The following is a 14,113-nucleotide window of genomic DNA, read 5'->3' as shown; positions in this document are numbered from 1 at the left end:
AAAGCTGCAAAGGTAAATGTGTCCAGACCTGAAAAAGGTCCTGTGCTGAGCAGCTAAAGGAGCTCAGCCTAGAGCAAAAGGAGGCTCAGGGGAGAACTTCTCACTCTCTACAACTCCCTGACAGGAGCCTGTAGACAGTTTCTGCTTCCAAATAACAAGCAATAGGATGAGAAGAAAAGCCCTCAGGCTGTGCTGGGGGTGGGGGGAAGGGGGTGTTAGAATGAAGAGTAGGAAAGGCTTCTTTACCAAAAGGTTTGCAAAGCATTGGAATGAGCTGCCCAGTGAAGTGATGGAGTCACCATCTATGGAAATGCTCAAAAGACATCAGATGTGGCACTTGGGGACATCTAATGGCTTAGTGGTGGGCTTGGCAGCCCTGGGTTAACAGCTGGATTTGATGATTGTAAGGGTTTTCCAACCCAAATGACCCTCTTAAGGTGTTCATGATTCCTGTGACACTGGCACTGTTGACAGTGAGCTAGGATAACTGCACTTCCTCCCCTCTTCCTGCCCAAACCCCATCACTCCTGGACCAGCCAGCTCTCCCATCTCAGTGCTCTATGGGGAAGCCAGTCAGGGCTGTACAACCCAAATGCTAATGGTGCAAGGCAAGAATTTAACACTCAGAAAGGTGGAGGTGCCAATCATGGCTAACACCATGGGATTGCAACTTTCCTACATTAAAAGTAAATCAACAGCCCTCCAAAGGAAAAAAAAAAGAGTTTGTTTTCTAAAGGGGCCTGGTATTCACCCTTAACTAGTAAATGTTCTGCACAGAACACAATATTTGGAGAACTGGCACATAAAGAACCCCTTGGTCTTGGCCAGGAGTGTTGTAGACTCAAGCAGTCTGAGACCTGTAATGTTGCTGGCCAAGAAGGGAGGAGAATGATGAGAAAACCTCTGTTCCTTGACTTTGGCAAAAACCTTGGCCATTTTTGTAAGAACGAGTCAATCACTATTTACTTTGCCTGAGTTTAGCTTTATTCCCACCTTCCTTTTTTAAAGCAGCTTGACTCATTTTCTAGCAGACACCACCCTGGAGAAGGTGCATCAGATGTAGAAAAAATGTAGATGGTAATGTTCCCACTCTGTGCAGAGGGGTAATTTACTGCACAGCATGTTCAAGTGTTAATGACAGCATTTCTCCCATACTCTGAAATCCCCCACTGTTTTTATTCCACATTGTCCACAGGTCTGTCTCTCAGTAGCCTTCCTCTCTCCACACTGAGCAGAGGAATCATGGCAGTGTCTTCATTCTGGATAATCTCCAGAGCCCATGAAAAACAGCAAAGGCCAAAGCCTGGCTTTAGTGAAGCGAAGTGGGACCTTTGCCACAGACTTCAAAGACATCAGGATTTATCCCTAAGAAAATAAATTTACCACTTAAGCAAGCAGCTAGTCTCCAGCTTCCAATTTCTACATGTATTTTTAGGTTCTCCCTCAGAGGCAGACAGGGGTTGTCTCTGCTAGAGATGCTGCACACTCTAGGAGTTATTTATTTGGTAGCTGCTCTGCAAAGACCTAAGGATGTTTCCATGCTCAGAGGATGCTGCTGCTGTTTGCAATCCCAATGCCTCTTTAGCAACAGCTTCCAGGAGTGCTTAAGGGAAAAAAGCACAACCCAAACACTCCTCTCCCTCAAAACCTGCTAAGGTGGAGCCAAAGTCTGGGTGCCTACGCAAAATCCAATTAAAGCATCCTCCTGCAGGACACACATGTGACTTTCCAGCACTAGGTCCAGGCACAGAGCTCAGGGCTCCTCTCTCCTCTCTCCTCTCTCCTCTCTCCTCTCTCCTCTCCCCCCTATCCAACTGCCCTGGGCTGTTGGGTCACATCTCCTGGGATACGGGATGTCATCAACTAATGTGAAATGCAAGGTAATTCTGACTTCCTGAAGCAGCTCCAAGTTTAGCAGAGGATTTTTTCTCCCTCAGATTTTTCCTCTGTGGATTTTTCCATCAAAACACATTATTTAAAGAGAACATTCACTTTGAGCTGTCTGATCCCAGGTGCCTCAAAGCTAGTAACAACATTCCTGTAGAAACATTTGAGCAACTGGGAAAAACTCTTCTATCAGACTCTATGCATGAAGTGAGATACACAGAGATTCCTGAACAACCACATGATCATCTCTGAAAAGGGGAAAAAATATTTTATTGTTCCCCTTCCCATCGCTTTCTTTCCCTCCCCGTTTTACCACACAGAAAGCTGTATAAGAAAAAGAAGCCAAAAGGCAGGAGAGGAACAACTTGCAGCTTCCCAGATTCCAATAGCCAAGATGTGATGCCCACAGCTAAAACTGGGTTGAATAAGTGCAGCAGTTCCAAAAGTTACTGCCCAGACCCTTAGTCAGCACACAACAAATGAACTCACCTCACAATATTTTGGATTTGTAGCACTTATGGAAAGATCATCCTCTGTGTTCCCTGATTTTCCAGCATACAGGAAGACTCCTAATCCTTAGAGTAACAGCCACAGTGTTTTCAAAATCCCACAGCTTTGGCTCATTTTCATCTTCACACTGCCCTATGAACAAGTTCTTACTGCTTCTGAGTCTCATGTTTGAAAATTGTGGGTGATAACAGAGCCTCAAGTCACCCATGTTTTCTTACAGCCTTTACTTCCTTGGAAGGTTTTGTTTTCTGGTACCCAGAAGGAAATGCTCTCTCTCATTGTGTGGAAACCAGGCAAATTTGTCAAAATTCTTTTGTTACAGAGAAAGTATCTCAGAGGGGAGCTATTGACTACACCAAGGTAAACACAATGAGAGTGAAATGAAAGAATTTGCTTTAGATTGATGGCAACCAAAGACACAGCCCCATCCCATATATAATCTTAGGAGTAAAATGATGGATAGAGGTGAATCTAAACAGCATATTATCATTTACTTGAACAGCAAGATGCCAAGACACAGTATTTGTTCTGCCTCTTTATGAGCCAACATAAAACTTGCTCTGAAAACTGCTTGCCTAAGTAATTCAGCCAGATGTTCACCTCCTTTGCATGGAGGCAGAATTTGGAAAATATTACATTTTTCAAAATTGCTGATGGCAGGGATCTATTCCTCCTCCCCGCCCCCCCCGCCTATAAAGTGGTCCATGGGCTGGCTGACAGCTGAGTGTTGACCAAATTTCTATTTTTCCTTCATGTTTTAGAGACTGAGAGGAGAGCCCTGGAGCCTGCTAGTCCACTTAGTGTTGTCTGCTGACGGCAGGGGAAGCTGTTCACTTCCAGCAAATACCCATGTAAAGCATCCATGTGGGAAAGGGGTTGTTATTTTAGGAGGAGAAGGCTCCTTTTCAAACAGATATTGCAGAGATGCTCAGCACCCACTATCAGCTGTTAAAGATGAAATTATTTTGGGGTGTTTTTGTTGACTTAGAAGTTTTAATCTCCTTTTGTAGGGTCATTGATTATTGTACCTCTGCCTAGTCCTGTTCCTGGCAGCACCAAGGAGGTGATGCATGGGGAAGGGGTATAAGGACAAGCTGAAGGTGTCACTCCTCTATAGAATATTCCCTTACCAGCTATAGCCATTTTATTATCAACCAACCCTTAAATTTGCTTTTACCTTTAAAACTCACATTATTTCTGTATGCATGACATCCCCTGTGCTGGCAGAGGCGTGCCTGGGGTGCACAAAAATCACAGAAAAATCTGTGAGCTGGAGACATTTAATTCCATAAAGCCCCAGTCTCAAGGGGCAGTTTCTAAGAGCAGTTAAGTCCTGGCAAGTGCAGGTAGATTTGTGACATTTTAGACACAAAGTGCTTCACTCCCACCAGTTCCACCAGACAGACAGACTCTGAAAATCCTGTGGGACACATAATCACCTGTACAAAACCTGGTTCTTTTGCCAGCTGTTAACTGCACCATCTATATCATCTGTACTGCAACCATCAGCAATAAATACATCTAACTGTGCACTGGGCTCAGACATTGATTGTTAAGTTATAATCCTAACTTTTACTTTTACCTTTTTTGAAAGAGGAGAGAAAGAAGAAGTATAGTTTACCTTCAGAATTTCCCTGTGTGAATCCCAGGAACCAGGTAAAACACAATATTGTCCAGAGAAAGCAGAATCCCCTAAAATTGGAAGAGAAGAAAAATATAATGCATTTCTACAACAGTAACAAAAACAATTCCGCTGTTAAAGGTCTTCTCCTTGATCCCAAGTCTAGCAAAGGCAGTGACAGTGCCAGCATGACTCCAGGAAGCAGATTCAGGCTGAAACATTATTTTTCTGTTTCAAAATCATCCAAAGCCCACTGACCTTAGTGGAAAGGTTTCCCACCCAGTGGAATTAGGAGCCTTGAACAAGGACCAGCCCCGTGTTTTGAGAGGCAGGGCCACCACTGCTGGGCCATCAGTGCCTTTGCTGCTGCTGCTGCTCTTTGGCACTCACCCCACCTAGGACAGACCACCAGAAATGCAAGAGAATGGAGAAATCATTCAAAGCTGAGAGGCCTAAAGCCCTGCCAGGAGTGCACGTGCAGGGCTGTGGGGACATGGGTGGGAAAGGGGCTGACACTCAGTGCCCTGTTACCTCAGCACACAAATCCTGAGTCCTAAGGCTTTACTGTGTGCTTAACAAAATCCTGAGCATGCAAAACCCTACAAAGGTCTGTTTCTCATTGTACACCCAGATGCAAAGATGGAGGCAGCTTCTAACCACTCAGCACCCTGTGCTGAGCCACTGAGAACCTTCTCACAAGCCTGGCGTGGCAGGAAAGTGTAGAAAGTGGGAGATCCACAGACTTTCAACCCTGTGCTCTCACAGACCTTTCCATGCCTGAGAGGGAATTTGACAAACCTCTCTGTTAGCTCAGCTTTGAGCCTTCAATAGCCATTGAAAACAGCAGCTCAGGGGTAAAATCTTTTACCAGAAAGGTAGCTAAAACCCCCCCTTTCCCCCATCAGCTCCCTTTATTAGTAGCCAACTAGAGAACATGGGAAACTCCTTGGTAAGGCTCACTTAAAGCTGTCAGTGGAAAGTTTGAAAACTGAATTCCCTCATTTTCTAGAGAGGATATTTAACAGCTTCATCAGCAAAGGCTGCCAGAAGAACAGACAGAAATGTAAACTACAGCCAGGAGACAGCAGTGTGGGACATCCACAGGTTGTTCGTCACTTCAGCCCAGCCATGTGAGCACTGGGCTGTGCAAAGCCATGCCAAAGTGCAGCCTGCTCTTCTCTCCACATCTGATGCACAAGTCATATATCAAACCACCCTTCTCCTGCCATCACGCCTCAGCTTGGGCTTCAGCATCCTCTGAAACAATGTATGACCCTGGCCAATCCTCACCCAGTGCACCAGGCCCTTTCCCAGAGCTAAAACAAAGCCACAGTGATTTACATCAGTAGAGAAACCTGGTCTTGAATGTAAAAATCCATCCAGGAATCCAGCCACTAACTAATGTTTAAAAGAGATAAAATACTGGAGCGGTCCCACATCAACTGGAAAACAAGCAAGCTGAAGAAATCCATGTCCTCCTTTGCTGTTTCCATCGCCCTGACACTGGGACTGCTTTAGCTTGTGAAAGAACAGCCAGGAATAGCCCAATCCTGGTGTTCTTTTGCCATGCCCTACAGCCAGCCATATCCTAACCAGGAGACCCTCACCAAGCTCCAGAGTTCTCCAGCTGGGGAGCCTTGGTTCTTTTCTGACAGCTTCATCCCTTGGGATTCCACCTTTGGGATGAAACACTGCCAAGTCCAAGGAGAGCTGGAGTGGAGGAAAGGAAGCAGAACAGGATGATTCTTCATGGCCACCTCTGGCAGTATTTTTTTTTTTGTATGAGAGAGGCTAAAATCCACTTCATAAGACAACCTGAATTTCTGTGCTCATCTCCAACAGAGTTTATGATGTGGACACAATTCCATGCGTGCATGGAGCAAAGATGTGAATGGCTATCACCAGCTGGGTGAAGAGAACACAGGAGGACAGGGACGGGGTCACCACCAGCAGCAGTCCCAGGCATTAAGAACCTGTGATCTGGTGAGGATCAATTTGTATAACCACTGCTGCTCACTACACACTGAAGTCCACTTTTTGTTTTTTCTGAGGGGTACCTTCACAAACCCAACTCCCTGCTGATTGACACAATGAGGAGAACAAGTATTGGGGGAAAATCCAGCACGTAATTTCATTCCAGTGACACTCTTGGGCTGTAAAGGAGACGAATGCACAGTGTGGGATCCAGCTGGCCCCAGCCCTGCTCCTGGACCCCTCACATGGCCAACACTGTAAGAGTTGAGAGCGGGGCCGGATGCCAAAACACTGAAGAAAAACACTTTGGCAAAATTTACCAACTTAATGGAAAAAGCAAAAGCAGCTTCCAAATGGCAGCCGTGTGAGTGATGGGGCTGTTAATTATCCCAGGATTTTTAATGCAGGCTCTTTTTCCGTTACAGCTCTGCAGCGACAGAGTAGCAAGAGTAAAGAAGATTTTTCTCCTTATATAGAGCTATCAAATCCACCTTTCCCTTATCTCAGCTTCTTCCCATGAGCAGTGATTTCCATAAAAACTCTATCAAGAGACACCGCTGAAGGCGTTTATTTCTTTTATTCACAGGCTCTGTGAATACCACAGCGAGGATCCTGGGGCTGTATGCCTGGAGAAGAGAATGCACAAGAGAGAACTCAAAGCACCTTCCAGTGCCTAAAGGGGCTCTAAGAGAGATGGAGAGTGACTTTGGACAGGGGCATGGACAAAGAGGAAGGCTTTAAACTGAAGATGGGCAGATTTAGCATCGATATTAGGAAGGAATTGTTCCCTGTGAGGGTGGTGAGGCCATGCACAGGTTGCCCAGAGAAGCTGTGGCTGCCACATCACTGGAGGTGTCCAAGGCCAGGCTGGACAGGGCTTGGAGCAGCCTGGGATAATGGAAAGTGTCCCTGCCCATGCAGGGAGTGGAGTGAGATGACTTTTTATGGTCCCTCCTAACCCAAACCACCGCTGCAGTCCCTGGGTGTAGAGGTGCCCCACAGCACACATGATGTAAGCTCACATGAGCCTTAAAAGTTTTCCAATGCAGACACCAACTCCCTTCATAGCAAACTGAAGGTACTGAATACAGCTTCATTTTACTTTGCTACTTTTGGCAAACTCCTGTGGATCAGTCCACGGGAACTGAGCAGTGCCAGGAGTCCAAGGAAAAGTACAACTGAGAGGGACAGAGAAGCACAAACACACTTATTCCCTTCTAACCAGACAAGTGCTGGAATGAAGCCCTGCACTGAATTAAGGACAGCAGGGACACAACAGCCTTCAGGGTAAACTTGGTGACAAATTATCCTTGAGGAAGTGACAATTTGACAAAGCTGAGACAACCTGTAAAATAATTGTGATCAGCTAATTCCCTGCTATTTCTGGAATTGGTTTGGAACAATTTAATCTTTTTTTTTTTAAATAAAAGGTTTGCCCTGCCTTAAAATAAGAAGTCCAAATTATTTTGACATCTTGTTTGTTTAGTTGATGGGTTGAAGCTGAAGGAAATATTTCAAGGGCCCATGGCAGCATTTAATTTTTATTTTGTTTTCCCTCATTTACAGTGGGGAAATGGCTTTGAAATTGCCAACCTTACTGCAAGGTGGAAAAATAATTCTCCCACCACTTTTCTCCATTCAGGTGTATATTCTTCCTGTTCAAAAGACCACAGAGCCAGCTGGAGGCTGAAAATTGCTTTTCAAGAAAAGCAAATCTGCATTTCTAGCTGTAGTTCAGACTGTATATCTTAAAAAGGAGAAAATAAAAGCTTCTTATTTTAAGCTACACTAAAAACAGTGTAGCTTAAGATCCTCTGCACGTTACTGGAGGTGATATTCTGTAAGACTCCCAAGCAGTTTTGACAAACAGGAAGCAAATCACAACCTATAAACTGAGGTTCTAAATTGTACTGTGCATTGATTTCATCCCAGCTTTTTGGGGTGGGATTTCGTACCAGCAACCTCCTCTGTGGAGCTTCTGGAAATGATGGTATTTCTCCACTCCCCCTCAATTTCTGGCAAGAGCAATGGAAACACACAACTATGTAGATGTCCCCAAATTGACCCTACTCAGTCCTTTGCTGGACCTCTCCTGCAGTATAAATGAGGTATTGACTTACACCTCCAGGCAAGGATTTTGTACCCAGGCACTGCTGCAAACCCCAGTGTGATAAGGGCAAAGTTTCTGAAACAACTAAAATACTATTAGTTTCTAATCCCCATTCAGCAGCTACATTTTTAAGGAAAAGTATTGAGCAGGCAAAGAGATATGGCCCCTAGAAATCCATTCTTAAGGTCATTTAAAAATACTAAGAAAAAACAGAGAGTGGTCTAGAAATGTCAATATTAAGTAAGGAAAAATGAAATCCCCATTCCTGGAAGTGTTCAAGGCCAGGCTGGATATGGCTTAGACCAGCCTGGTCTACTGGAAGGTGTCCCTGCCCACAGCAGGAGAGTTGGATCCATATTTGCTCATCTGGCACATACAACTCCTCTTCTTAGGACTTCTCCAGGAGGGCCATGCTGACCTGCAGTGCTCAGAAGGTGGGGATGAAGCACCAACATAACCAGGGTGACCTCCTGCAGACACCTCACCCCTTGTCCTCTCAGGGGTTTAGGCTGGCACCTGCACGCTGAAAGGTGCCAAACCACTGGTCCTTGTCCTCCTAACTGGAACCAGAGCCTGTGCATTCATTCACTGCACAGGGCTGTCCCAGAGCTGAGCTGCTCCTGGTGCCAACCTGCTTCCCCACGGGAGAGATGCCAGACTGATAGTACTCAAACACCCTCCCAGGCAGCCCCCAGAAGCTCTCCACAGCAGGGAATCTTTCCTGGGAACCCATTACTCGCCTGCCCTTCGCTCCCCATCCCTGTCTGTCTGGGATATTGACTTTGCTGCTGTGTGAAGTGACAACACTCAGTGCTGGCCCTGGCCTTTGTGTTCTCCAGTAACTGGAGCCCTCGACAAACAGAAGTGCTAAGCCTGATCTGACATCTAACTCCCTTTTTGTCCTTCCAACAAATGCCTTTGCATTCCTTCATTTTGTGAATGGGGTTTGGCAGAGCCATATAGAATTCCCCATTGTTTCCATTTGCTTCAGTAAAAGCATCCATCATTTCTACTTATGTCCCCAACAAATTGGCAAAGAAAGGGAAAGGGTAAAAAAAAAAACCCCTACAAACCCTGTGTTTGTCCCTGGGCAGAGATTTCCAACAACCATCTCACCACAAACCTGGGCAACCTTCAGTCAGCAACAGAATCTCCATGAACAGATATAAAGCAGAGCAAATTTTAACCCCTCAACCCATTGCAGAAAGGGGATGAAGCTGGAGCTTTATTTTAATAAAGCACACACTCAGAGAGACGCATGGAAATAGCAGGAGGGTGGTCCTGGACTATGACTGTCTATCCCTCAGGGGACACATCTCCAGGTGCAATTGCCTCCTCTCTACCCCCAAGCACCCAGCACACACATCATTTGCCACCCTATTGCTGAATTTGTCCAGCAGTGCCATATCTGTCCCCAGACCATCTGCCCAGCTTGTAAGCAATCTTCTTTTTCCTCTTAAAAAGGATCCATGCCTCCCTCCAGCCCTTTTAGGCCTTCCCAGGGGCTGGCGCACCTTGATGGTGCCGGGTGGATGCTGTAGTACCATGTGTGCAGCTTTTCCATCCAGCACACAGATGGGCCAGGCAGCCCCAGAGCAGCATTGTGCCACCACCTCAGGGCTGTGACAGCAGGCTGTCACCCATCAGAGGTCTCCAGGAGCATCGAGCTTCCTCCGTGGCCAGCAAGTGGCACTGGGGCTGAAAGGGCCAAAATCACACAAACACAGCAGAACAGCACCTGGATGTCTGCTGGATGTGCAGTGGAATGCAAACCCTCCCCTGTGTTTTGGGGGGCCTGTGCTCACCAAAAATGCATCAGCAGAAATGACCAAGATGGGCACGCTAAGCTTGAAGAGCCTGTAAAACTTTGTGTTCTGGTTTCACACGCTTTGGCAGCTCAAGTCTTCCCTCACGCTCTGCGACTGCCGCTCCTCCCCTGGGTGGCCAACCCTGCCACGCTCACCCACAGATCTCCCGTGGGGATCTCCCGGCCCTGCTGCAGGACAAGCTGCAGGAGTGCTGCTACAAGAGGGACCCCCGTGCCCCAGGCAATGCCCCAGACCCCATGGCGGGCTGTCCTCGGGCAGCACAGCCCTCAGCCAGCCCAAGGGCGGCCTGCTGTGCCCAGGGACAGCCCAGCCCCGGCTCAGGGCTGCTCCAAGGGCAGCGGCCTCACGGGCACCCCGGAGCCGTGAGGGCGGTGGGATGCAGGGCGCTCTGCCGAGCGAATCCAATCCAAAAATCCCTCCGGGACATGATGCGAAGGGCAGCAAGCGACCTCTGCTGAGGAGGGACCGGAGCAGCACATGGCAGCGGACAGGCCAGGGGACACCCCCGAACAAAAGGCGCTCTTTGAGGCACCAGGACAGACCAAAGGCACATTGCCCACGGTGCTGCAGGGCTCAAAGCCCACGGCAGGGCTGTGCTAGCCGGGGACACCCTGAGGCAGAGCCGGGCACGGATCTCCGCCAGCCACGCTGCCCGCTCCTGGGTCCCCCCTTCTAACGCTGCGCTCGCACGGTCCGATTTGTCCCCACGCAGGACGTGGGACCAGGGCAGGATCCCGCTGTCCTCATGGCTAGCGTGACCACGGGCAAGCCCTGGGCCGGGCGGAGCGGCTGGTGCCCTGTCACAGGCTGTGCCCGCTGCCAAGTGTCGCTCCAGCGCGGAGCCCGTCCCCTCGCCGTGACACGCTGCTCCTGCTTTCAAAGGAACCTTTATCTCCCTGTTCCCGCTCCCTTTCTGACGCCAGCCGCCCTTGCACGGTCCCAGGCGGGTCTCCCAGACCATTCCCAGCACTAAAAAGGTGCAACTGGGAGATGCTGCAGCTACCAGCGTCTCCTGACACAGCCACATCTACGCAAAAAAAAACCCCACCAAAAAACCCCAAACACAAACCTCACACCGCAAAAACCCTAAAGCGCTGAGATTCAGTATATAAACACACAGAAAACTTGTCAAGGAGAGCAGTTGCAGCCCCTGGGAAGGGGTCTGGGCTCGCCGTGTAACTCCACACACAGACTGAGCCTGCAAAGGGAGCTGCACATTCATCCCCCTCCGGCTCTAGGAAAGGGGCGGCAACAGGATTAACCCGGGGGTGGAGGGGGCTGCCCCCAAATCCCCTCGCCCCGTTCCCCCTCTTTCCCCCATCTCCCAGCCCAGCCGAGCAGAGGGATCCTGTACACAACTTTTTCAAACTGCCAGGCAGAAGAATCCCAGCCTTTCCAAGGGAGTGTCGGTAAATCATCAGTACATCCGACAACGCAGCCAGCGGGATTAACCCTTTGCGGGTTCCCGGGAAAATAACAACAACAACAAAACCACCGCCAACAACGCGTTTAACAATGAAAACAGTAAAATTCGGTCCCAGCTGTGGGAGAAGGGGGACGGGCAGGGTGTGTGCCGGGATTTTTTCATACACGGATGGAGAGGGAGCAGCGTTTTGTGTGAGCACACGAAGAGCTGCCACCGCGCACCTCCGGCGTGCCTCAGCCCCCCGGGCTCTCCCACCTCCCGCAGCACCACGCCAGACGCAGGTACCCGAGGGACAGGGTGAGGAGCAGCAGCCCCGCTCCCAGGAGAGGCTGGGATCCCCCCGGGCAGGCAGGGTGAGGGCTGCGAGGGGCAGCGGATCGCCCGTCCCTGCATCCGCCCGGGGGCTGCACCGGCGCCCTCCTCCCGGAGCAGCCCCGGGGCCCGGAGCCCCGTCCCGGTGCGTGGGGCTGGGGGGGCTGGGGGGGCTGGGGGGCTCCTCCTGCCCGTCCCGGCGCCGATCCCCCGCACACCGCAGCCCCATCTCCCCCTCTGCCGCTCCGCAGCGTGGCCTCCCTGCTCGCAGCCCGTTCTCCTCTCCAGAGCGGGAGTTTTCACATCATCCCCTGGCAGAGGAATGTCTTCCCCCACCCCGTTCCCAAATCCCGGGATCCCGCGGCTCCCCGGCACCCCCAGCCCGCCCGGGATTCCCTTCCCCAGCGCCGGGAGCAGCGGAGTTTGTACTCACCCCCTGCCTGCCGCTGTAGCTCTGAGTCTGGAGACCGGCTCTGATTCCGGCTCCATCACGTTTAGTGCATTGTCTCTTTCGGGCAATTTTTGCGGCAATCCATCAGAAATCGGGGGATAAGCCGGTTTGTGGGTACATCCTTCCCAGGAGCTCGGCTCTCTGCCTCGCTAAGGGGTTCAGCTGTGTCACAGACACCCCTGGCCCGGACGGCTCACTCCTTCCTCCTTCTCTTCTGGGTCCTTTTGCTTACACAGATCTTTTAATCCCATTTAACTCCCTCTCGGCAGACTGCAATTACCTTGGAAAAAGGAGAGAGAACACAAAGTACACTCTAGGAAGCCAGGCTGGCCCATGGTCGCTGGATTTCTTGCCTTTTTTTTTTTCCTCTCCTTATAAATAGTGCAATTTCTGTGATCTCTGGTTCCCAAAGTCCGTGATTTCAAGTGTTTTTTCTTAGCTGTTACATTTTTTGTTGTTGGTTGGTTGGTGGTTGTAATTATTATTTTTATTTGCAATGCAGATGTGCCTCCCACCCCCCAAGGATCTCTCCTCTGGACTTAGAGAGAAGAGGAAAAGGCAGATTTTGAGAAATGAAAATTATTTAAGGATGTCCTTACTGCCTCTCTCTGCTGCCCTCCTCTGTAATAGCGAAGCATTTACGAGATATTATACAAAATAAATAAATAATTTGAGGGAAAAAAAAGAGAAAACAAAAAAAAAACCCCAAAAAACCCCAAAAAAATCTCTTAGCCAGAACTGCAGGGAAAGAATTGGAGACCCTGTCCAGGCTCCAGGGAGGGAAGCACAGGTCCTTCTTTGGGGAGGCTGCTGGTGGAAATTGCAGCCCCTGCACTCACCTGTCCAGGGCCAGGAGTCCCAAACTGGCCTAGAGCCACCTTATAAAGTACCTGGCATGGCTTTTCCCTTGGGATCAGCGCTTGCTGCAGGCAGCTGGGAGCCTTTGGATGGGACTCAGGCTTGGAGGGGAAAAGTCCCCCATGTTCCTGTTGCCCTCCTTGAGCTGCTCTGCTTCCCCAGGGCACCTCCACAGCCCCTCTCATCCCAGCACCAAGGGATGGAATCTACATCCCAGAAGGCAGGAACGGGGCAATGCGTTTCCCTGTGTGAGGTCCATCAGAACAAGTTGGATCCCAAGTCCTCTTGGCCAGCTCTGGCAGGAGAGGGGACTTCCACACGTGGATAAAACCTTCATCCCTGCTTCCCCTCCTCATCCAAAGTCCCACCCAGCCAGATGTGAAGCCCCAGCGTGACCGACAGGTCCCTGCTGTCCACAGCAGCTCCACGGGATTCCCTGAGGCAGGTGAGGGCAGCGGTGCCACCTCCTCCCTGCACCCCTGGGTGCCCCTGCCCTGCTCCCTCCCCCTGCCAGCACCTCTGCCTCGGGCACTTACTCTGCAGCGAGCTGAGAGGCTGAGCAGCATCTCCGTGCAGCCCCATGGCCGTGGGCGTTCATTTGTCCCAGCAGCTCAGGGCAATTGCTACTTCTTAAAAAATAATAACAATTTTAAAAATAAAAAAAAAAAGGAGGGAAAAAAAAAACCTCAAACAAAGCCCCTTCCTCCCTCCTTCCCCTTCAAGGTGTTTCCTGCGCTGCGAGCCCGGGGGAGGTGGCCGGGGCGAGGGGCCCGGAGGCAGCCGGGGCTCTCTGGGGTCCCCCCAAATTCAGCAGATAATCCTTCCCCGGCGCGGGCACGTCCCCCTCGGGCCGTCGCTCCTCTCGTGGGTCATGGATGCTGCAGGGATCCAGGAGAGAAGGGCGGCTGGGAGCGGGCGCTGGGAGGGACATGGATGTGAAAGAGGTGGAAGCTCTAAGGCTGCCCTTGTCCTTTTAAATAGCTGCAGCCCGGGGACTCCGGGCTGGCGGGGGTGCCCCAGGTATCCGGTTTCAGCAAACAGCAGCTAATGAGCAGAGATCCAGCCTCCGAGGGGCAGGATCAGCGCTGCCGCCGGGCAGGGGGGCAGCCCGGGCACCCCACCAGCAAGGGAGGGC

General features: G+C 50.2%; 1 protein-coding gene and 1 long non-coding RNA gene across 8 annotated transcripts in view; one reads left to right on the top strand and one right to left on the bottom strand.

The window, feature by feature from the left end:
• Positions 1-14,113, bottom strand: part of COL27A1 (collagen type XXVII alpha 1 chain) — a 203,893-nt gene that overhangs the window by 129,893 nt on the left and 59,887 nt on the right. For 6 of the 7 annotated variants that reach the window (XR_012058524.1, XR_012058523.1, XM_072936676.1 and 3 more), the window contains 2 exons: positions 12,103-12,400; positions 4,019-4,089 (listed from right to left, as the gene is read on the bottom strand). Coding sequence is in view for 5 of the 7 variants with exons in the window: in XM_072936676.1 (XP_072792777.1) it covers positions 4,019-4,089; positions 12,103-12,158 (127 nt within the window). In the remaining 2 variants the exon portion in view is untranslated. Of the gene's footprint in view, positions 1-4,018; positions 4,090-12,102; positions 12,401-13,514; positions 13,877-14,113 lie in introns of those variants that run through there. The other variant, XM_041719629.2, reaches the window with a different exon arrangement.
• LOC121470842 (uncharacterized) lies at positions 11,106-12,789 on the top strand. The gene is made up of 2 exons (XR_005982027.2): positions 11,106-11,638; positions 12,623-12,789. It is a non-coding gene; the product is annotated as an uncharacterized lncRNA (long non-coding RNA).

The sequence above is a fragment of the Taeniopygia guttata genome, chromosome 17 (assembly GCF_048771995.1).
Source record: "Taeniopygia guttata chromosome 17, bTaeGut7.mat, whole genome shotgun sequence".
Lineage (NCBI taxonomy): Eukaryota > Metazoa > Chordata > Aves > Passeriformes > Estrildidae > Taeniopygia > Taeniopygia guttata.
The sequence above is the reverse complement of the archived record's forward strand: the minus strand, read 5'-3'. Positions and strand labels throughout refer to the sequence as shown.